The following is a 23,756-nucleotide window of genomic DNA, read 5'->3' as shown; positions in this document are numbered from 1 at the left end:
AGCCGCCCCAAGAAGCCAGTCCAGGTGGTGTGTGCTTGGGGAAGTGTGAGCATGCATGTATGTGTGCACAGTGTACACAAGTGAGTGTGTGTGCGTCTGTGGGAATGATTGTGTGCAGTGTTTGTGTGTGAGCACACATGTATGTGTTTGTGCAAGGATGCATGTCAGTATGAGTGTGTGTGAACACCTGTGTTCTGAGGATCTTCTTATTCCCTACTGCAGGGCCATCTGCAGAGACATTTCAGTGAACTCGTGGACCTCCAAAGCCTGTGCCAGCACCCAGCAAGGCTGATTCCTTGTCACCTGTTGTTGTGATGTTACTGCTGTTGCACATGGTTATTGAATCGACTCCAGCCACAGACACAGATGAAGCAACGAACATCTGGTCTTTGTGCTAGATGGAACTCACATGCCCTCACCATCTTTACTCCTGGACTCCTTCACTAACATGGATCCTAGAAAGCAGAGATAATCTGGCTCTCTGTAATCTGTACCTTCCTCGTGGTTGACATTTAACAGCGTCTTATGAATGAATGGTTGGGGGGGTGAATAAAAAAATGTATAATTGAAAGTTAACCATTCTGTTGGAGCCACCATTGGGGGGGTGCTATGGGGTCCATCCATAGCTTGGGAAAGCAGAAGCCCAGGCTCATGCAAATTGGATCAAAAGTAGTCTGATTGCTCAGGATTTAAGAACTATAAACAGTGTGTTGTGTCTTTAGGGGATGGGTTGGCTTCCTCCCTGGGGTAGGATGGTGAGGAGCACCTATAGCACTGCTAGTAATGACCTAGGACAGACAGAGCAAGACATGTGGCAGTATTGAGAGCCTGTCCAGCCCCTCAGCTGCGCTGGCCACTCTGGGTTCCAGCCCCTGGAGGCGTCCACCACCCCCAAGCTGGAGTCCACAGGCATGATGGATCAGGGACCACTGCTGAGTCTGGAAGAAGTCCCTCTAGTTTCAACATAGGGCTTTAACCTTGCTGAGCCTCACTTCCCACATCTGTAAAATGAACATAATGAAACCGACCTCCCAGAGTCCCAGGGAGATGATGGATGAAATTGAGACTTGCCAATGCTACCGTATTTCACAATTATTAATTATATGTTTGCACTGTGATGAAAAATAAAGTCTTCAGTAGACAATTTGGTGGAGTTTATGAGCAAATGGTGACAGTGCTTCTCATGGACTTGGACCATGGAGATGGACCATAGCCAATGCAGGATACTCTTGCTTGAGACCTCATGCAAGACCTCATGCTCTGTGTGCCATTTGACATCCCCAGCATCCCCAGGACATGTTATCCTCCAACCAACCCAGGCCACGGGCTCCCATGAATCAGCATTTCCATCTGGGTGTTGAGTCCTGGCTATCTACTCGTAGAGTATGAGGCCATAGACATGGAAACTGCTGGTGGGGGTCAGATCTGGCAATCCTGGGCTATCTTGCCATCTGAGCATGACTTTGGGAGGCCAGAATGGGGCAGTTACTCATAGTAGATGAACAAAGGCAATGTCAATTCCAGTTGTGAAGGTGTCGTCACCAACTATGACCAAAAATGGTATTTCCGTTAATGTCAGATTTCAAGTAGAATCACATGTTCAAACCCTGCCCAGGAGTTTCAAAAGAATTACACAATAAGGGATTTCCCCCTTCACTGCTTCCAGCCTCACTCTTCTGTGGGGTGATTACAGAAAAGATAAATTAACATCTGGCCCAGATTATGGGATTCAAGCATCTGTTCAAACTAAACTAGCTGCCTCCAGCTGCTGTGTGTATGAGGACTGGGTGTCCTTTGGGTAGGAGGCTCATGGATAATTTAAAAATTCAAATCAAGGGCTGTGTACTCTGTTTAAAACAGAACAGGAAAAGGAACTAGAAGCTTGGGGGAGTCCCTGGGTAGGATTTATAATGACTTAAACAAAACACAGTGCAGTTATCACGGCAAAAGGACAACATTGAGAAATGGAAGGCCTATGTCTGAGCCCTGATTGAGGTAAGTGCCAGCTTTATCACTGAACTCTGTGCCTGGGTTTCTTCATATGAAAACAGACATGACTGCCGGGCGCCGTGTTTTCTTCAGAGACCCCTGCTGGAATGCTTTGCTCGTGACTTAAATGGAGTACCCCCCTCCCCGCCCGGTGCCGAGTCACTGACTTCTCGCCATCTTAAAAAATGAAAGATACATCCATCCGCTGCCACCCAATGACTCCACTTTCTGGAGGGGAAACTGAGGCACAGAGTGATGAAGTTACATGTCCAAGGTCACACAGCAGTGCATGACTGCCGGGTGAGAATGATAATTCAAGTTCAGGCCAAAGCACAATAAACCCTACAGCCAACTTGCTTGATTTTTCCAAAGAGGTGATGAAGCGAGTTACTACCCTCCGTGTCCCCCTGTTCCTTGTCCACCTGCTCTGGCCCCACATCCTGCACGTCACACGACCGACAGAGCAGCTCCTTCAGGCTCCGAATCACTACTGCTCATGAGTGTCCACTATTTGGAGATCTGAGGTCCTCGGGGGCCCCTGCACGGGGGGAGAACCGGGACACGGTGTGGCCTAGGGACAATTTAAGTTTGCTCCTTCACCTCCATGTGGACGAGCTGGGAGACAGGCCACGTGCACCTCGTCTCTTTATGACCTGTTTTGACTGTGTTAAGAAAAATGAGCTTTTAAAATATGGTGAAATATACTACATTACAAAAGATTTAGAACTGGAGTGACACGTGGAAAAGGACAGACAGAGTGAAAGATGGGAGGAGAAGGTCTTTGAGAATATCTGTCTCACCTGTGAGTGAACTTTTTCCTTATCATGTAAAACATTAGATAATTCTTTTTTTTTTTTTTTTTTTTTTTTTTTAATAAAACTGCTCCTCTTAACTGGCTATGGCAGGGTAATATTGGAAGGATGGACCCTGGATCCAAGAGGAGAAAGGAAAATTCTCTTCCCCTGACTCCTGGTCACCTTCCTGCTTCCTGTTCCAGTCTGTGTTCTGGATGAGCTGCTTGGCTTTCTAGAAGAGTTCTCAGAGTGAGGTCCATAGACAACTGTGGGGCTCTGGCACCCTTTCAGGGGATCCTCAATGTCACCTTTGCAAAAGCAAAGCAAAGGTGGGTAAAACTGCTGGGGCCTTAGCACTAAACTGTTAAGACAGCCATCACTGTCTTCTTTACCATTGTGTGCTCAGTGGAAAACAAAAATAACAGAATAAAAATCACAAAAATAACAAAAAAAAAGGAACTCGATAAAGCAGTAAAAACTAATTTTCTTCATAAGTGAATACACATCTTTTTAACTTCTAGGTAATCAGTGGTGCGCGTAAAGGACTGCTGCACACTAAGGTAGGTGGGCTGTCCTGGGAAATGCTGTCCTGCATTTGTGTGAGTTGTGAGTTAAACTAATCACTTTGTCCGGGGACACCATTTTTGCCTGCAAGAACAACAGACAAGTTATATCTATTGGGTATCTGACAGTTATGTCCTCAAAAGGAAATGAAATGAGTCTGTCACTTCAAAGAGGGCAACATAAAGTGTTTGTTGCCAATGATAACATTTGAGCTTTCAAATGAAAATCTGAATTTTTGAAAACTTACATCTGCTATTGTGAGCTTGGTAGATTCCCAATACTTTTCGGGTAAAAGTTATGATGACAGCAACTAAGGTGATCATTTGACATTAGCTGTTGAAATGGGTCAACATTTTGAAGCAATATTTTCCAAATGACTAATGCATGATGTTAAAAAATCACACATGGGTGAAGGATCCATTCAAAGTGCAAGGCAGAGCAGTGGAATTTATTATAATCATAGGAAAGTTTATTGATATGGTTTCACATTCTAACTGCAATGAACTTTGAAGAAACTTGCATTTGCCAGGTTTGGTGTAGTGTATGTCTCCCGAATGCTCCTTTGTTCGATTACATAGCTGTGTGAGGCCTGATTTCCTTCAAAATATATCACAAGACAAAATGTGGAAGAATATTCAAGAACCCAGCTCCCTTCTTTTAAACGAGACATCATCAAGGAAATCTGAAAACATGCAAAACAATGCCACACTCACTTTTTGGGAAAAAGTTATTTTCCACAAAAGCATTAATGTTATTTTAAAAAAGTAATTGCATTTTAAAAGGTTTTCTAATTTCTAATACAGTGAACACTGGTGACCAGTGGTGTTCTGATAACTGTTTTAAGAACCAGCTCCCTGAGGGGGCTTGAAAGGAGCCCTGATTTGTAGGGTCTGCCAATTTTATGACAGAAATACTCTCATCTTGATCACATTGAAGATACCAATACGTCACTGTTGCAATTCACCAGCACATGGGGAGGGGCTCCTGCACACCTCTGATGTAGCCCACCTGTTTGCTGGCCTCATCACTAACTTTGAAATGTGTTTGAGAACCCACATCCCAGGACTATCACCCTCACCTCTAGTAAATCAGATCGTCAGGCATCGCGGCGAAAGTCCCTGAGCCTCAAACCCTAATGGGTTCCTCACAGAAGCATCCAACAATTTCTTCTGTTACCTTTGCCAATTCCTTGGCAAAAACAAGACAACTGCATCTTTCTATTCTAATCCCTTCTTAAAAGCATTTTTTGATTTAGGGGAACACTTTTTCGGGGGGGTGGTTCCTTCAGGAAGAGCTTACAGCTGGGTTGCAGCTTGGTCATGATTTGCTGGGTGACCCCATGTGTAAAACCAGTTAAATGGAGATGGGAGTCTCAGTAGACTGGAAACTGCGGGGGGACCATGGGTCAGGGTTCACTATCCTCACTCTGCCTCCCCTCCTCCCTCCCTGCTGGGGTGGGACAAAAGAACCCTTACAAGGAGGCGTTTATATAAACAAAATACTTTATTATTTGAGAAAGGAAAGGCCAGATTACAAAATCTTTATCCTTAGGTCTGTGCATTACCACACCAAAGGGTTACCATGGGCTTTAGTTTCTGTAACTATTAGGCTGAATCACATGAAACTGCCAACTTTGTAGATAAAAAAAGTCAAATATTGGCAATTTCGTTTGGTTCAACCCCACATAAAACGAGCCGAAGGCTAAGATTCCCTTTGGCAGCCAGATGGTCCCCGTCACATGTCTGGGGATGTTATAAACAGATGTCTCAGTGATAAACATGTCCTGCTTGAGAAAAACGTCCTGTGCTTGGACACTGGACATGGTCTCCTGTGGGTGCTGGGACTGAGTCCTCCAGCCCCGGCGCTGGTCTGCCCAGCCAGCCCCACCACCCAGTCCCGCAGCCTCATCGCAGGGACGGACTCTTCCCTGGGGACGTCAACCACAGCTCCCAGCGCTCCCTGCACAGCCCTGCACTGCGAGGGAAGCCCGTGTGGCTCTGAAATCACATTGGCTTGATCTGTTTCAAGCACCCTGGATGCAGGCCCACCCCAGGGGTCCTTTAAAACAACCACGACAGTCTCCACGGCGAGCAAAATATTTTTCACATTGAATCTTCCAATGGATTCTCTTTCCCATCTCGCTTGTCCTCTCTTCGCCTCTGGACATTCTGCATCCACGGAAACAGGAACACAGAGCTTGGGCACTGAGCAGCAAGGAGCGGCACGGTGTCCAGATAGCCCGGGCCTCGACAGCTTGAGGGAAAAGTCGTGTTCTGTTCACGACCAAGAGGCTTCCCGAAGATCCCCCCCTTCCTGTCCCCCACCTGCCCCGGGCTTCCACTCTGGATGACATGTTTAACTTCCCATGGAGTGCAGATAAAAATAAAGCTTTCTTACAAATTACATTTTTTCCAGTGAGTTACTTGCAGTCAAAGTAGCTGCTACATAAATTCCTCCTGCTCTCTGAAAAGGAGCCACATATTTCCAAAAATAGCATTCTTATTTTAATCATACAGGATAATTTGGGGTGCGGAGGTGGGGCAAGGGGAGGAAACGGCTGGTCGGGGAGGTTAGTTGTTGGGGAAACACAGTTGAACTAAAAAATAAAATCAGTCTTGTGTATAAACGGATTTAAAGGCATGCACAGAAATGGAAAACAGATGCCATTTGTCAAGAAAAATACCGCTTTATAGCTTTTACATTACAATTAAGGAGAAGGCAGAGGCGGGATGGGCCTCCGGATAATAACATTAAGTGTTTTATAAAAATTCCCAAATGTACAAAGTCTTGCCAGGTAATCATCCAGGCAAAACCAAACAGAAACAGGGACTGACCCTCTTCAATGTCTACCTGTAGGCATGTTAAATGTAAATAATACACACTTTACAACTCCTCCGTCCACCTGCGCAGACCCCGGGCTTGCGGAACGCGGTGAGCGCTCCTTGGAACCGCAGAGACACCGGGTGTCTGCGATCTTTCCAATACACGTACAGAAGTATTTTAAATTACAATATACAGTTCTCGTTAAATAGGACTCTGAGAGGATTTTGACAACAATTATTAAGATTACAGTCATATATACAAACTAACTTCTGAAATGGCACAGCTGTCTCCCCACACCCTCCGCCTCGCTGAACCAAAGAGACCGCTTCTGCCTTTGTGATTCCTGGCAGCCAAAGGCAAAAGAACATTAAAAAAAAAAAAAAAAAAAAAAAAGCGAAAATGCGTGTGCCCGAGACACGCTCGCTCCTTGGAGACTATCCCACGGCCTGCACGTCCCTGTCACATGGCCTGCTCAGAGCCAGGACGGCTTCCCAGCACTTCTTTCGTGGCCACTCTGAGGTCATAGCATCATACATAGCCCGTTCCCGTCAGTGGGCTTTACAAGTGAGAAACCATGCTGCTTTGGGTGAAAAGCCGTGGTTTCCAGTGAAATAAGGCCACTGCTTCTTGGGGACTCTCCTGGATGCGTCCAATCCCGCCTTTCAGGGTCACTGGAGCGGTGGGTCGGATGGCCGCACTCGCAGCCCCCCGCGGGCCTCAGTCCTCTGTGTCCGGCTGGACGCCCAGGATGGCGTGCAGCTCCTCGGGGGCGAAGCCCAGCAAGTTCTGCAGGTCACACACGAAGCGGTACACGTAGCGCTTCCCCGACGTCTTGTGGATGATGTTCTTGTCGTAGTAATAGCGCAGCCCCCGGCTCAGCTTCTCATAGTTCATCTTGGGCTTGTTTTTCCTTTTTCCCCACCGGCGGGCCACCTGCAGCAGGCACAGGGGGGAGAAGAGTTCAAATCTGCAATTCAGGAAAATGAATGACCCGCCCCCAGCGAGGAGTCTCATGTCTGCTGCCCCCAGAGGACCTGAGCACTACAGAAGGGGCCCAAGGGTGTGGTGTGTCCCAGCACCTGCAGCGGCACGGAGTCCCTTGCTGCCTCTCTGAGGACGGAAGCAGGGCAGGTGGGAGAGTGGGGGTTCCCCGCCCACAGCACCGGCCCCTCTTGTCCCCTCCTGTGCAGCAAGGTTTCATGCCCGGGACAAGCATTCTCAACCAGGCGGGAAGTAGTGTCTCTCCCCTCCGAGCCCCACAGTCAACAGATGCTGGGTGGGGCTCTGAGCCCTGTGACATTCTGCGTTCTCTAAGGCTTCTGCTTCCCCAGGGGATCGGAGTGAGCCAGCGGCGAAAGCTTGCACTCTAAGGCGACCCAAGATCACAGGCTTCTTTAACATTGTCCTGGAGGGGAGAGTATGGCATCTGCCCTTGGCCTTCCCCTCCAGGGTTTCCGAGTGCCTGAGCTGAGCGTGGCAGAACGGCACCGGCCAGAGGACCAGCCCGGGCTGCCGGGAGGCTCATTCCCCACCAGTGGGAAAAGGCACATTCCTAAGGCATTTTCAGATGGTCAGAAGACAACCTCACTTAGCACCTGGGCCTTTTTATCAGATGAGAGCAACTCGCAGAAGCCTGCCCTGTGCCCACACACATACCCAGAGAATGCTAGAACTCAGGTGCAGCGGGGAGCCCTTCTGTGGGCCCCGAGAACCGAATCTGTGAGCCCAGAGTGAGGAAATCAGGGTTCAAAGCCCAGACACTGACTTCCCAAGCGCTGGCTATACCTCGTCAGGGTCCGCGAGCTTGAACTCCCAGCCGTCCCCGGTCCAGCTGATGAATGGCTGGCAGGATTTGTCTGAGAGCAATTCCAGGAGAAACTGCCACAGCTGAATAGGTCCACTTCCTGGGGGAAAGGGGCGAGTTGTATGTTTTTATAGATTTGAAGTATGGCAAGGCTTTGAGCCTTTCTAATGGAACAGGCTGACGGAGGAACGGGAGCCCCTACTCTGCGCAGGGAGCCAACATGAAGGCACATCTCCCAAGCGTGGTGACAGGACGGACCGCTTTAATGGCATCAGGCTAGACACACATTCTGGGGTCTCCCTTCCTCCCTCCCCCTCCTGAAAAAGTGGGCACTTCATGCCCTTGGTTGCTGAGTCAGGTCTTTCTGGAAGAAAATTCAGGGCCACCAACTCTTGACCTTAAAATTCCTCATTCTGGGGGTGCCTGGCTAGCTCAGTGGGTAGAGCCGGGGACTGGCTGCGAGTTGGAGCCCCAAGCTGGGTGTAGAGATGATTTAAAAATGAAATCTTAAAAAAATAAAAAATTCCTCATCCTGTTTAATTGCTTCTTGTGTAATAAGTTTCAGGGTTCCTTTCTAGAACCACCCAATGGGACCGGGGTGGGGGTGGCTGAAAGGGCATTTCGCCACAGAAGGAGGCACGTCTCATGGAATCCCAGGCTGCGGCCTTCCTGCCAAACGACGGCGGGTAAATTGCCTAATCCGAGACTTGGTTTACTCAACGCCACTTGGGCACCTGGGGTGGCCTCCACGGCCTCACTGGCTCTGGTGAGGTACTTTGGTTTTCATATGCCTTTTCTGGATTGATATTTAGAACCGCTGTCTTGTGAGGAACTATTTTAAAGATGAGGAACAGCTCAGAGGCAAGGTGCCCCGCCCGAGATCACACACCCATGGAACAGTCGTTCCTCAAGACCCAGTGGCCATCAGCAATGAGGCTGTAAAGAACTAAGGACGGGAGTGCTGGAACCAGGCACAACCAGGTTACCCATGTGACCATGGAGAGCTGTCTGCCTCTGAACCAACTGTCCCATGGGTCCAACAGGGTAACGCCCACCCCTGCTGGGCTGCTCCAAGGACAAGCAACTATATATGCCTAGTTAACCGCACAGAGCTGACAGTCAACAAATGGTAACCAATATTCAAATGAAAAACAGCAAGGGGTGCCTGGATGGCTCAGTCGGTTGAGCATCTGGGTCTTGATTTTGGCTCAGGTCACGAGCTCAGGGTCGTGAGGTCGAGCCGTGTTGGGATCCGTGCTCAGCGGGGAGTCTGTTCTGGATTCTCTCTCTCCCTGTCCCTGGCCCCCCTCCCCACCACGTGCTTGCATAGGCTTCCGCGATCCTCTTTCTCAATAAATAAATAAATAAATACATACATACATACATTTAAAACCTTAAAAAAAAAAAAGAAGAAAGACAGTCACACCATGGCTGTTTATTTTCTTACCAACCCCGTTCCTGTGGGTGTTTGGGATGACAAAAAATAAAAAAGTGGCTGCTTCTGTACTGAATATTTTAAGTAGGCATTTTTTAATCCAGTGGCTCCATATGGTCAAAATAGGAAAAAAACACATTTAAAGACCCATGAAGCAATGAAAAAAAAAACTTGCTGTTTTTGCTAAAGTACTGGAAATATTTGATTCTAAAAACAGCTTTAATATTTGTCCTTTGCCTAAAATAGCTCTCGCCCAAATCTTAAAAATAAAATGGATTTTAGAAGCAAGCAAAGGTAAACAGTCCCCGTGATGTTTGAGGCTGGCTCTGCCGTCCCTCCCTGGGCCAGTTTACATTCTTTGGGATTTGTGGGGTGGGTGAGTCAGAGCTGAGGCCTCCATGGGCCCGGGACCCCCATGCCTGCTCCTCTCCAGGCTGGCTGAGCACATCCCAGGCGAGAGGGCGGCCTGTGGGCTCCCATCCATGCCACTGTGCGCGACGATTCGCGCGAGCTCGGCCTTTTTAGGATTCAGGGGTACAGCCTGCCTGACTCAGGGTGACAGCCACGCACCAAGTGTGGGCCGTAGCTACAACGTGCTTGGACCAGAAATAGCCTGGAGGAACGCGGCGATGGGGCAGGGCCTCGGGGAGGGCACGGGGAATTCGGTGTGACGCACTCACCCGTGAAGCCAGCCAGCACTGCCGCGGGTATAACCGGTTTGCCCTGCTCCACCGGGTCGCTCCTCTCCTGGATGTAGTCCTTGAAGGACATGGTCGGCTTACTGAGGCACAGGGACTGGCTGCAGTCATCCTCGAAGCTCTCGAAGGACGGCACTCGCTGCACGTCAAGCAGCGACGACTGGCTGTTCCAGGACTGCAGCAGCGAGTCAGAGCTCTCGAAGCTGTCCGTGCCGTTCTCGGGGGAGTCGTGGTCCCGGGGCTTCCCTGGCAAACACAGCCGGGCACAAACGCTGACTCTCCACAACAGCGAATCGACTGGTGCTGCTGAGCAATGGGGGCGGGGGGTGGGCGCGTGGGTCCCACAGGCCGGTCTGGGGGCTGCAGCGACCCCACTGTGCCTACAGCCCGCTGGTGCAGAGTCCCGGACTTCTCGCCAGGCACTCACTCCTTACGACAAATGCCCTATACAATGACAACCTCCACCACAGCAGCACGGTGGGGGGAGGGGAGCACGTCCTCACGGGATGGAGTATTATACAGCAATGAAAAGAGCAACCGTGTGCCCCATCCAACAGCATGGCTGGGTCTCAGACACATGAGGAGCAAAAGGCCAACACGAAAGAAAACGTAATGCAAGGATTCTGTTTCTATGAAGCTCAAGGACAGGAAAAACGGATCTATGAGGACAAAAGTCAAGACAGTGGTTTCCTCCTGGTGTGGGGAAGCTGTGGACTGTGGGAATGTCATGTTCCTGCACCTTCTCCCAAAATATCCCACCGCAGTGGCGGGGGGGATCCCGCTGCAACAGCAGGGGCCCTGTCTCATTCACTCAGTCCCTGCAGCGCCCAGCCCAGAGCCTAAAACACAGCAGGAGTCCACGCATGAGAGCAAATTCGTCCCCTGCGGGGACAGCGCAGGACAGCTGCTCAGGACGCAGAGGAGCGTCTGACCTCCTCCAACGGCTGAACACAGGCTGCACTGCTTAAGGAGCTCCTGTCTCTGTTCTACTGTGGCTCCTGGCAGCAACCCACCCACCTGGCTGACAGAGCTCTCGGGAGCCTGACTTACCGGAACCGCCGGCGAGCAGGTTCAAGTTGCCGCTCGGGAAGTCCTGACCGACGGGGCAGTAGTTGACGCTGACGGTGCTGAGTCGAGACTTAGGGAGCATCTGAAACTCCTGCTCAGAACTGAGCATGCTGGGTGCTGAGGAGGATGGACACACGTCCAGGAGGCCACCTTTGGGATAGTTCTGGGTCTGCACGCCATACGCTGCCTGCTCCATGCCGAAGCCTGGGATAGAACAATCGGATGGCAGAGCTATGAGGCAGGAGCGACGGGGTCATCAGAGACCCTCCGTGCCCTTGAACCAAATCAAATGCACCCAGTTCTGCACGCTCTAACCCTCTCCGAAACCGCACGGGCTTTGGCAGGTGGCTTTCCCGCCAGCTCCTCTTCTCAAGCCGTTCCCACTCTCGGCCGATAAGCCCTTTGCCCAAATGCCTGCTGCCTCTGGACCACGATGCGACACCCTCGACATGAGCATTTCTACAGCTCTAGGTTATCAAACGCTTTCATGCGACTCTCGGGGTGGTGCAGGTCACTGGCTCTTTCCACTTCCGAGGGCAATAAGGCTCAGAGAGACCGAGCGATTTGCCAGCCAGTATGTGACTTGTAAGGAACATCCCCTCCCTCTGCTGGCTAGGGTCCCCCCCTCCTGCCCTGTAACCTACACTCATCAGGAAAGACCCGAATTCCAGGACACTTTTTTAAACTCCAAAGATCAGAGCAAACTCAGATTTGCTTTCTACATGCCTCCTGTGCCTGGACCCCAACTTATTACGCTAGCTCGGCCCACAGCTCATCAGCTCATTCCTTCCACGCCGGGCTCTCTGAACTGCCTCGGACAGCACTGGCCAATGTATAACACAGCCATGTAGGCAATGTCACATCTTCTAGAAGCCACAGAAGCAAACTAAAAAGAAACAGGTGAAATTACTTTTAATATTTTACCTGTCCCTGTATTACCAATTATCATTTTAACATGTAATCAGTATCTTAAAATTGATTAAGGAGGCATTTTATGTTCTTTGTTTCATTAAGCTTATATTCTTACCACATGTGTCCACGTGGACCAGCCACGTTTCAAGTGTTCAGTGGCTCAACATCCACATGTGGTCGCCCAATGGGACCGCGCAGGCTGAGACTGGCCTTTGGACCTTCCACAAATTTATTTTTATTTTATTGATTTATTTTGCGGGGGTGGGAGTCCCAATTTAATAGAAAAAGTTGACACCAAGGTCTTCAGGGCAGAACTGATTGGACTGACCTAGTGAATTGCTATTAATCCAATGAGGGACTGAGTTGAGGTGTGAATTTTCTTCATACTGATCTTCTGACTTTTCTTGGTTTTCTGGAAAACAGGATTGCAAATCGAGGTTAAAACTATGCAAGAAAGAATGTTGATTTCTAAACTACTGCTATATGGTTATTTTAGGATAATTAAATGCATTTATGTTTCATATTTAGGCTGACGGGATTTGGTGTCACTTGGTCTTTTTCAAACACTAGAGATGGCAACACACTTTCTAATATCCGGAATAAGTTTTCCAGAATGAATGCTATCACTGGCCAAGTGAAATGTTCTGCTGCATAATTTTAAATATCTACACTGTGATTTTAATTCATCTGTGCCAACAACAGACAGTTAAATATTTATGAAGTGCCACGTGTCCCAGGGGCTGGGAATACAGTGGGTTAGTAAAGCGGACCCAGCTCCTGCCCGCTTGAGGTTAGGGGTCATGGCTTCAAACCCCACGTTTCTCCAGGGTGAGATGAGCTTGGCACAGAGAGGCCAGCAGTGATGTGGGACCCTGAAGGTGCCACGGTGCACCGGGACCTTGAAAAGGAAAAGGTTAGTATTCTTGGTGTGTGCTTACTTCCTACAAACACACTGAACCACGCATACCCACAAATCCAGACCCTCAGACTTACAGCCCGAGTGATGGCAAAACAGGCCCAACCTGCCAGTGAATAGATCTACCAGAAACTTGTCCAATCAGACTTGTTCAAATTCAGGGAGAATTTGGGGGTCTCCAAACATAAGTGTCCTTGGCCCCCAGAAGCCACAGCCAGGAAAGGGTGGCTGAATCCTAAGGTCTTTTAAAGATTCTGAGTCTGTAAACAGTGTTGAAACTCAGTGTTTGAAACCAAGTGAATGAGGACTATTGCTCTGAACTCGACCAAAGAACTAGTTTTCTCATATTTTTAACCTAACCCCTCACTATAGCTTTTTTTCCTCTCCTTTTTAACTAGATATATTTTTAATACTGCTGTCAACACTCTCGTAAGGTCTAAACCAAAACTTTCTATATGATGAGTTCTTTTGTTCAATGGCCAGTCTGTGTAATGTCAGTATATAAATATGCATCAATTATGTTTGCCTGTGTTTAAATACATAAAACCAGAAGAAATTCTTGCTGCTGGATTCCATTTGGTCTTAGGAAAATTCATGGTCAAATTCACAGAGTTTGTCTGAATAAAGGCTCCCTTTCATTGAGGCTGACTTTCTTCTTTGGGTTCCATAAGGTGAGCCACGAAACACGGGACTTGCTGGCCTCCCATATCTGAGGCAACACGTAGGCCCCTGATGCAAGCCATCGGATCACTGTCAACAAGGTAGTGACTAAGGTTATTGCCTGGTGGCTATCCTTGATGCCAGACACACACAGATTAAAAAACCTATAATCGCTGTCACATATTTGACTCACTTGGTGGCATTCTCAGGCAATCTTGCTCCACACAATTGGAAACCCCGACCGTACGACTGCGGAGCACGGATCCCCCATCTCCCTTCCCCGCCACGGCTCTCCCCAACAGCGAGGCGCCCGGATCCTCGGTGGGTACCTTTGATCATCTGCTCCAGATGCTCCCAGAGAATGTCGCCCACGAAATCGGGAGCCAGCTCCAGAAAGCGCTCCTTGCCCAGGTTGCACAACACCTGGCCATTCATGCCGAACCTCTGGAAATTGACATTGACCAGGCTGAACTCATTGGTGGCCCAGAGAAGCCACTGGCACACTTGCTGCTCGGTCCACAGCCAGGGGTCTGCCGGGGAGGGAAGCAAAGACGGAACACAGGGAGAAAACGGAGTTACTCCGGATCTACTCACAAAGTCCAGACGCGTTCCAAAGACTGGCCAAAGAAGCAAGACACCCTGGGGAATTCTAAGACCCTGACAACAGTGCTGGATTAAGTGTTCAGTCAACAGGGTCCAACTAAAAACCAGCTCAGGTTAACCACATCCTTGCCGCCCTGCAAGATGCTCCAAGCAAAGATGGAAGAAAAAGTCGTCTCAGGCAACCGCGGCCAGATTTGTTGTTCTCCTACAACACGGACTCAGGGAAACGCCTGGAGAGCACTTACTCTTTGGGATGCCCAGGCGGCGCTGCTCCTTCTTGAAGCCACTGAAGGTAGCTTTTAAGGCTTGACTCATGACAGCCTTGCTGCACGGAGTTAACAGAGGCAATTCACAGTTGGAAGAGTCTAGAAAGAAAACCCAGGGGGACATTAGGACTTTAAGCAGGCAAGACTGGAGAGAGAATTTAGGGGAGAAATCTTAGTTTTCAGGAAGGAACAATTCCAATTGCAAACCTTGATGGCATTTTTTTTTTTTTAAAGATTTTATTTATTTATTTGACAGAGAGAGAGGTCACAAGTAGGCAGAGAGGCAGAGAGAGAGGGGGAAGCAGGCTCCCTCCTGAGCAGAGAGCATGATGCGGGGCTCGATCCCAGGACCCTGAGATCATGACCTGAGCTAAAGGCAGAGGCCTAACCCACTGAGCCACCCAGATGCCCTGTTGATGGCACTCTTTAAAAGAGTATAAATATTAACAAAAATTGGGGGATGGGGCAGCAGAAGTTGAGAAAGTATTATACATCTCATAACAACACTTATAAGAAAAACTGAAATAGAACTTAAGCTTTATTTTATTTTGCAAATTATTTTGCAGAACATCATTAAAAAACCAATTACCCTTCGTTGAAATTTCTATCTAAATCTCTTTGATAATTTTTGGACACTGAAGGAAAGTAATGGTTTTGGTCAAAAGTTTCAAGAGAGGCAAATGTGCAGTGTAACACTGCTTCCATTAAAGTAAGCAGCAGGCAAAGGGACTTCCTAGCACCTGTAAAGTCAGCGCACCTGCAATTTTTAATGAAAATCTCCTCTGGATTCGCTCAGCAGTTTCAAGAATGATCAATGGCTGGCTCGGGATGGCAGGCTTATGCAAGCCTATGTTTTTTAATTAATTTTCTAGGTTATATTTCCTAGCACCTACTTCACAGGACAAAGTAATGTCTGGAATGTTTCCAACTAATAACCCTATCACAGTAATTGCATAGGCATTATCTGACTGCTATCCCTTTAGAAAATCATAAACAACAACATTAAGAACTAGAGAAGTAAATGCAGACCGGCACGTATAATTTTGCTGCCCCAAGACTCTGGGGTGGGGGATGATCAAACCTAATGGTGAGACTCCAGAATGAGAAACTGGAGGGCACTTTCATGGTCTGCTTTCAAGGGGCTTGGGTCTGCGAGAGGGATGAGAACATCCCATCCCTGGAAATCTCAGGGCCCTGCTGCAGTCTGGAGTGTGTCTGGCGGTGGATGACATCGGGCCCCTCATGCTCATGAAGGAGGAAAACCGTCTTTTCCACAGTCACCATCTGACTTTTCAAACCCAAGATTGAAGACACCAACCTTTGTCGCTTACCAGTGGTCATGTTTTTAGTAACTCAACTATGGGAAATCATGCATGATTGCTCAAGTCTGAGTAACAAATTACCATGAGAAATGGAATCCAAGCCTGTTGGCACCTCTTGGAGTGTTTGCTCTTCACTGAGAGAGGGGAAAATGGCAAACAGGGACCCATCAAAAGTGTCAAAAGCTGGCTGGCGCTGCAAAACAGACCGAAAAGGAAAAGGAGACCGAAATTGATATTTAAACTCACTTAATTACCTGTTTGAAAAGTGGTCCATGGTCATCTTCCCGATACACCCTGATGAAACTGGCAATTATAAAGCCATAAAAGGAAATGACCAGTCAATGGTCCAACCAGACTTCTTGTCAAAGTGATGGAAAGGATTCTGTTTAACTCTGGATCATTGCATCGACCTCACGGAGTCAAAATGACTGGGAATTTCCTTTTAATGGTCTAACTAATTTCAGTGAGTAAACTAAGTAAACAAACCTAAAAATAATGGGATTTTAGAAGAACAGTGCTAGGTGGGACTTAGAGACCAGCTGGTCCAAACACCTGAGCCCTCTGTCCCATCAGGGGGAAACTGAGTCACACGCTCCACAGGACAGTTTTAGCTCAGTTACTGCAGTTAAAGCGAAGGCAGATGACTGAATGAAACTTGGAAAACAAACAGTAAGCTAAACTATTTGTGGAAGCATTTATTTTTATGTTTAACTGTGAAACACTTTAATTGAAACTAGATTTTCCCCCCCTTATCAATTCCAATGGTTCAGAAGATAGTAATACATATGAAAACATTCCTCACAAAGGTTTAATTTTATAAATGTAGAGATTTTGAAAAGACCCTTGCCCCACATCATCAACTAAGGGGAAAGATTTCCAAAGGAAAAGAGGTTTCAAGTTAAGCTCTCTATAGCTTAGGGGGAGGAAGAGGACAGAGACACAGAAAAAGATACTGTGTGTTGATCTCTGATAATTCGTCTAACATTTATGAAAGAGATAGCCTTTAGTGTAAGACCGGTTGATAAGTAACAGAGAAGAGTCTTGATTCATCACTGCCTGACTTGCTGAGGAACAACGTAAAAGATGGTTATATTTTTCCAGCATAAACTGGAAAGCCCATGTTATGTGTAACACAATGACCCATCTGTTGAGTCATCAATTAAAAAAATGTGCAACACATTTACAAATAAAATTGGTTTGTGTGCTTTCTTCTTAGAAATGCAGAACAATGAATGACGCATTACGTAAGAAGGCAGGCAGGAGTTGGGACTCTGCTGAAAACACTCAAGGCAATGATGTCCCAATGATGTTGGAGGCCAGCCCCCCAAAGTCCAGGACAACAATGTCCAACTGCCAAAACCCTAAGGGGAGAACCAATCATGTTCGAAATCCGTACCTAGACATATGAACTACTTCAGGGCTAATTTTGGTGAAACAGCCCATCAGTTTTTAAAATTCCCACTAGCCTTTCCCCGGGTGACCAAGAAATGCCTCTCCTTTCCTTCCTGGAAGTTCTTTTTTTAAAAATCAGGAAGCCAAAAGACAATACAAATTCGCACTGAGTATTTCAACACCTCAATTTCAGCAATAACTGTTTCTTCTCCAAACCCAGAAATCACATGGGCATCATCGAAGCCTTTTTAACTTATAGAAGAATATTTCTTCCCAGGGGTATGGTTACAAACTTCATAGTGCAATTTCTCATATGGTTTCTGCCACACTGAAAACAGCTGACCAAATCAAACCAGAGAACTGGCTGGGTTGAAGTTTCATGATCTTCAACCACACATGACCTTCACCATACAGCCTCTGTACCCATATTTGGCTCTTTGGGCTCTCCCAGACAAATAACCTGCTAAGGATTCACAGCAGAAAATCCAACATGACAGAGATACATCACTCTGCAGGCTTGGAGGAAGCGAGTCTAAAAATCGCAGCCCTGAAACGTGTTTACTACACCATGCTAAGAAAACAATCCAATCTCACTGTCATGTTTGGAGAAGGCAAAGGGGAAATGATCAGTTTGTGCTACTCGAGAACGTTCCCCAAAGGAACTGAGATAGCAGCTACATGAAATTTGGTTATTATGCACTGGAAAAAGCTCCTTCATTGTTCATCTGTGTTTTGGTTTACGCCAACAGGCAACGCTGTTCTCTGTAGCAGGGAGGACAGGGTACCTGCAGCCCCAAGGGCACCGGCCCTTCTGAAGGGAAGAAGCCCCCCAGCGGGGCTGGTTATCCACCACTCAGCTCTTTCCTTTCCAGTTCTTTTACAGCCAGCCCATCGCCCCGGGAAAACTCACTGGGGAACTGAATAGCAGTGGAGACAGCTTCTCTAAGAGCTCTGTCCTACTGAGAATCATAGGATTTTTCACCTACCAGGAATCTCAGAAATAAACCACAAAGCCTCCCCATCTGCAAATTAAATGATTTCATATCTTGGAAGACAAGTAGAACAAGCATCAGGAGACCCATTTTATAGACTAGAAAACTGAGGCCCAGAGAGCTTAAGCAAACAATCTGGAGTCACACAGCCCATAAATTAAAAGGCTAGGGCAAGAACCAGTCTTCTAGAACCCAGCATGTGTCTTTTTTTTTCCTAGAGATACAGTTCTCCAATGTTTTCGAAGAGGTTTTAAATGAAGACTTGCTCACTTACCTTGAGTGTCCCTCTGTAACTGTTAGACACAGGGGCTACCTGGTCCATGTTCTTGATTCCAAAGTCATTCATCTTGAAGAAAAGGAAAAGGAAAAGACATAAAGAAGAGTTATGGGGGAAACAAATCACGCACATTTCTAATGAGTCTTTACTGGCTTCATCAACCCTAATTCTGGGGGAGTCTGTCAAGGTCTACAGCAAGACAGGTCATTCAAACCTGAATGCCAGTTCTTACGTAAAAAGCCCTTTTCACAAACGGTAGGCTATTTGAGTAATTAAATAATAACGCTGATTCTCTCCAGAATTCCACTTAGAGTTAAAGCACACAGATAAAGTCACTTTCTGGCTGGCGGGTCAGGGCCTCCCAAGGGAACCTGGCTGGGGGAGCTAGGCCAGGAGGACCTCGTCTTCCCATGATGGGAGCGGGGTGCACTGCTTTTCACTGCCATGTCCACGGTCGGCTCAGGGTGCAGGACACCCTCCGGGAGAGAGGGGTGCCAGGCAGGCACAGGCCACTCCCATCTGCTGGGGGCAGGGGGAGGGGAAAGCAGTCAGCTCAACCCAGGAAGCCCTGGAGGACCCAGATCCAGGTCAGCACGCTGGAAAGAGCTTCCTAGGGCCCACCCCTCCCCGCTGAGGAAGAACTCCCCGTAAGGACAGAGCAGGTTCCCAGAGCCACTGCTCCAGGCCAAACCCCCCATGTTGTCCCAGACCCTCCCGTGGGGACTACACCAACTCCAAAGAGGTCTGCTCTGTGTGTTGCTCAGCTGCTCATTTCTCCAAGGGCAAGTAATGCTGGTCATGGATGGCGCAGTCTTTACTTGCTTCTGCGAGACAGACCTGCGCTGACCCACGCGGCACTAACCAGCCACTTGCGGCCACCGAGCACTCGCACCGGGCTAGGATGGGCCGAGATGAGCTCCGCATGTAAAATACACAAGATTTCAAAGCCTTGGTAGAAAAAAGTAAAGTTTCTCAGTCATGACTTTGTATTTACTACACGTTTATGTAATATACGAATGTATCCGGTTAATGGAGATATGCTGAAATTAACTCCACTTACTTTCCTAACATTGAATGTGGCTGTTAGGAAACTTCTAGTTTTTATGTGGCTTGCAACTGGGCACCACTGGAGACCAAAAACTGAACTTAGAGCCCTAACAGAGGACGGGCCGGTTCAGTTCTACATTAATAAGTAAGAAAGGTACCAAGATAAAGCCACCAGAGCGGTATATAAAAATACAGAGAGACTGAAACTAAAACTCCTTTTTGAAGAAGCTGGGCTAGCATGAATGACAGTAACCTTTACCCCAAGGGGCATGCCTTACCGCCCCCCCCAATCCTGGCTTTCCGGCTTTGGAACCAAAGGTCTATAGGCAGCTTTACAGGGTCCCCCTAATTGTCTTCCCCCATAATCTCCCCTGGGCGCTGCCACCTGTTACAACCAGGAACTCTGAGTAATTAAAATATTGTGCAATTGATAGGGCTTACTGGAGGTGGCAAGTAGGACATTTCTCTGTGACTACTTCAAGTTTGTACTTTGTCTTCTCTTTATGATCAACATTATGGCTCAACCAGACCTCCCAACTACTACACACACACACACACACACACACACACACACACACACACACACACACATACACACACACACAGACACCCGCGACTAGAAAGGCAACGTGGGAGGGGAGTCTAGGCCGCAGAGCAGGCAAGAGGCACTGGTGAAACCCTCAGAGTACGAGCAATTGTCATGGTGACCTGTGAAGGCTGGACTAAATTAATAAATAATAAATCAGTAAACAATAAATTAATCATCCTATGGGGCAAGAAGGGAGCAGAGGAAGGAATCTGTTCTGGATCCAAAGTGGCCACGTTGGCTCAGAATCTCTTAGTGGGTCATGTCATCCACGTGCACTCAGGAATCAATATGCATTACTAATGACCCCCGACTGGACAGGATCCTACTGACAACAGCTAAGCCCACGCTGGGCGACCACACATTCCCCCTTCACTGAATCTTCCTGGCACTTCTGAGAGATGGATATTGTCAACATTTTACAGTGATGTTGCATCCTACAGGGCAAGGGAGACCCAGAGACCTCTGATGACTTGCCCAGGATCACACAGCTACTGCAGGGCTAACTAAGGGGGCACAGGGCAGATCAGTCCCGGCGGACCTCCTCCGTGAGAAGGTAACTGGGATGCTGAGGCATGGGCCTTCTCCCAGCACATCACTAAGGAGTGAAGAGCACATGCAAATATTATTAGACCCCGGCACAGCTCACCACTATTTCCCATGGAACATGGCCCTTAAGTCTGAGCTTCAGGAACTAAATCCTATTACCTGTTGATTAAATAAACAAACCTCAGAAGACCCACATGAAAACACACCTTAACTGTTACCAGTGATCCCTCCTGAGCCCACTAGGCCAGCTCTTTTTCTAAGTCTGGTTTGCAGACAACTTGGTGACTTTAGCGTACATTTTCTCAGCCTCACAGAGGTGGACAGAGAATTGGTATGGAAGGCAATGGGTCAAGTCCCCCTGATTTTTGGGTACAAATACCAGGAGCAAAAGCAGTCTACCACTCCCACATAAAGAGCTCTAATTACTAGCTACAGAATACAATTCTTTTGTTGTCCAGCTTTTAACCTGTTTTGTAAAAACCATGGGGAATCAAAGTGTCCCTCCACTGGTTTCAGGCAGACACATAAGGAGGGAAATTGAAGTTCACTTAAGAGGGCAAGTTCCTCTGCCCAAATCAATTTCAAATTTAGGGCAAGGTGGTGTTACCCTACTGATTGCTGCTTTTGAACAAAAAAAGAAAACCGGGCAGAAATGTGTGAGCTGAGAAGAGTGAAATTTTAAAACAAAGAGCCTAACAAAAGTACCCTTTCTGGAAGGACTGATCCTTTACCAGAGAGATCAAGGCACAGGTTAGTATCTAGGTAAATCAGAAAAACAAAACCAAAAACAAACCCATTTGCCACTTTGCAAGGTTGGTTTGCTCTTTCTTTCAAAAGTTATCGGTTTGGAGAGACGAATGACTAACGCCAAAAATGAGTGAATATTTCCCTGCAGGGCCCACAGTGCTAACATTTACTGTACTGTGATATTACTCAGAATTTTAATAAACCTTAACTTGGAGATTTATCTCCCTGATTGGTAGAGCTGTGGACAGGCAGATAGCGCACGGGCGCTTGCATTGTCCAAGACGAACATAACCTCTTACTGGTGAATTAAAATAAATTACCTCTATCTCCAAAGGGCTCACTTCTTTACTTTCTAAATAAGTAGCTCGTCACTACCAGTTTAAGCTACCCTGAAACTGAATATAGGCCAATATTTTAAGTTTCCTGTGCTTAAAAGAGAGAGATAGAAACAAAATCCAAAACAAAACCAAAAACCCCACATTTCTAAGTATGAATTCGAAATCCTTTAAGAACGCGAAAATAAAGACAGCCGCGCGCACCCACACCCGCGTTTCCCACGGGATCCCACGCTCGCCTCGCGGCGCCGAGGGCCCCGATCCAGAAGTCCCGGGGCGCCCGTGGGGGTCTCCCCTCCTGGAGCCTCCCTCTTCCGCCGCCCCTGGCCGGGCCCGGGAGTGGCGGAGCAGGTGAGCCGGGACGCGGCACGTTTGCGGGGAGCTGCAGCCTCCAGGTGTTGTAGGCGCCGGGCGCCCCCCATCCCACCGGGCCCGGAGCGCTCGGGTAAGCCACCGGCAGAGAAATCAGCGAAACCCGCAGCGAAATCAGCCCGCAGGGCGCCCTCTGGAAGAAGCCCCCCAACACACCCGCATTTCCTTTTAAAAACAAAAGCAAGTGAAACAGGTTGGCGCGCCCTGCCCGTCCACTCGGCTAGCCGCGGCCACGGCCCAAGTTCGCAGCCCGCCCGGCGCGTCACCGCCGGGCCCACCGGCATCCGGCCCGGGCCCCCCTCCCCGAGCCGCCCCCGAGCCGCCCCGGCACCCGGGGCGAGCCCGAAGCCGGGGAAGAGTCGCCGCCCCGCCGCGACCCCGGCTGCGCTTCGCGATCCGGACCTCTGGGTTACCCACGTCCCCCACCCGGGGTCTGGGTCCCCGGGAGAGGACCCCCGGCCCTCCCGGCCGCCCGCCCCGGGCCCCGCTCTTACCGCGCCGCTTCGGGCAGGGCCGGCGGCGGCTCCGGGCCCGGCTCCGCGGTGCGCGGCGGACGCTGACCAGGACGAGGGCGGCGGGGCGGGGGTCCGGGCCGCGGGTGCGGGCACCTGGGCGGTGGGCCGGGAGCCGGGACGCTGGCCGGGCGCAGGCAGGCGGCTCCAGGAGCTCGAGGATGGGCCGCGCCGCGCTCTGCGCCGCCACCGGAGGAAGTAACCGGCCAGTCCCCTTCGCGGCGCGCTCTTCAGAGCAGGGGGAGGAGGGAGGAGGGAGAAAAGACGACAGAGGGGAGGGGAGGAGGGGAAAGGGGGAGGGGAAAGAGAGGAGGGGAGAAGATGGGAGGAGGAGAGAGAGGAGGGGTGGAGGAGGGGAGGAGGAGGAGGAAAGGGGGAGGAGGGAGGAGGAGAAGCGAGGGGCGGAGGAGGGGCGGCGAGAGGTGAGAGGAGTGGAGGGGAGGGAGAGAGCCGAGAAGGGGTGGAAGAGGGAGGAAGGGGGAGCGAGAGAGCAGAGGAGGGGGAGGAGGGAGAGGAGGGAGGGGAGCGGAGGAGAAGGAGGGGCGGAGAGGGAGGGCAGAGAGGAGGGGTGAGGAGTAGAGGGAGGGGAGCGGGGGCGCAGCCGGCTCCTTCCGGCCGGGACCTTGCTCCGCGCCCGCTGTCACCTGGCTCTGTCCCTCGCCTGCTGTTCTGGGACCGCGGTGCGCGGGGACCGCAGGCCCGGCGCCCCGAGCGGGTGGGAGCCGGGGGAGGTCAGGCGGAGAGTCTCTCCTGGGAGGACTCGGTTTCCCCCACCCTTGTCCTGAGGGGTGGTGGCACCGAGTGGCCGCGGTGCTTGGGTAATAAGGGGCTCACACCGGCCCCATCTCTGAATCTCCTTTTGGCCTTACGATTTCTCATCGTTCTATCACGAAATGCGTCTGAGATGATAAAGGTCCGAGCTGGGCCCTTGGCTGGGTCGCTGAGCCTGCCCGGCTCCGGGAAGCCCCAAGCCTCCGGCATCGTGTGAGGGGCGCCCCCTAGAGTTGGGCAGTGCCTGGATGGTAACCGGCGTTGGCGGAGCTGCTCCAGGCGAATGAATGCTTATCGTTCTCCAAACCGTGACTGTTCCCAC

General features: G+C 49.3%; 1 protein-coding gene across 2 annotated transcripts; it reads right to left on the bottom strand.

Annotated features, from left to right (window-relative positions):
• Nucleotides 1-5,832: 5,832 nt before the first annotated feature.
• On the bottom strand, nucleotides 5,833-22,932 carry LOC111155722 (protein C-ets-2). 2 transcript variants are annotated; one of them, XM_022516064.1, is made up of 10 exons: nucleotides 22,646-22,932; nucleotides 18,513-18,584; nucleotides 15,936-16,047; nucleotides 14,512-14,631; nucleotides 13,993-14,193; nucleotides 12,416-12,499; nucleotides 11,158-11,379; nucleotides 10,090-10,353; nucleotides 7,956-8,074; nucleotides 5,833-7,103 (listed from the first exon to the last, which is right to left on the bottom strand). In XM_022516064.1, the coding sequence occupies exons 2-10, from the start codon at nucleotides 18,582-18,584 to the stop codon at nucleotides 6,888-6,890; spliced, it is 1,410 nt and encodes a 469-aa protein (XP_022371772.1). In that variant the 5' UTR covers nucleotides 22,646-22,932; the 3' UTR covers nucleotides 5,833-6,887. The 2 variants fall into 2 exon arrangements, with proteins under 2 accessions (XP_022371772.1, XP_022371771.1); XM_022516063.1 differs by lacking the exon at nucleotides 22,646-22,932 and having other exon boundaries at nucleotides 18,513-18,651.
• Between the last annotated feature and the right edge of the window lie 824 nt (nucleotides 22,933-23,756).

This window comes from Enhydra lutris, unplaced genomic scaffold (genome assembly GCF_002288905.1).
Source record: "Enhydra lutris kenyoni isolate GAN:26980312 unplaced genomic scaffold, ASM228890v2 scaffoldscaffold43, whole genome shotgun sequence".
NCBI classification, from domain to species: Eukaryota; Metazoa; Chordata; class Mammalia; order Carnivora; family Mustelidae; genus Enhydra; species Enhydra lutris.
Note: the sequence above shows the minus strand (reverse complement) of the source record. Positions and strands in the feature narration are given on the sequence as shown.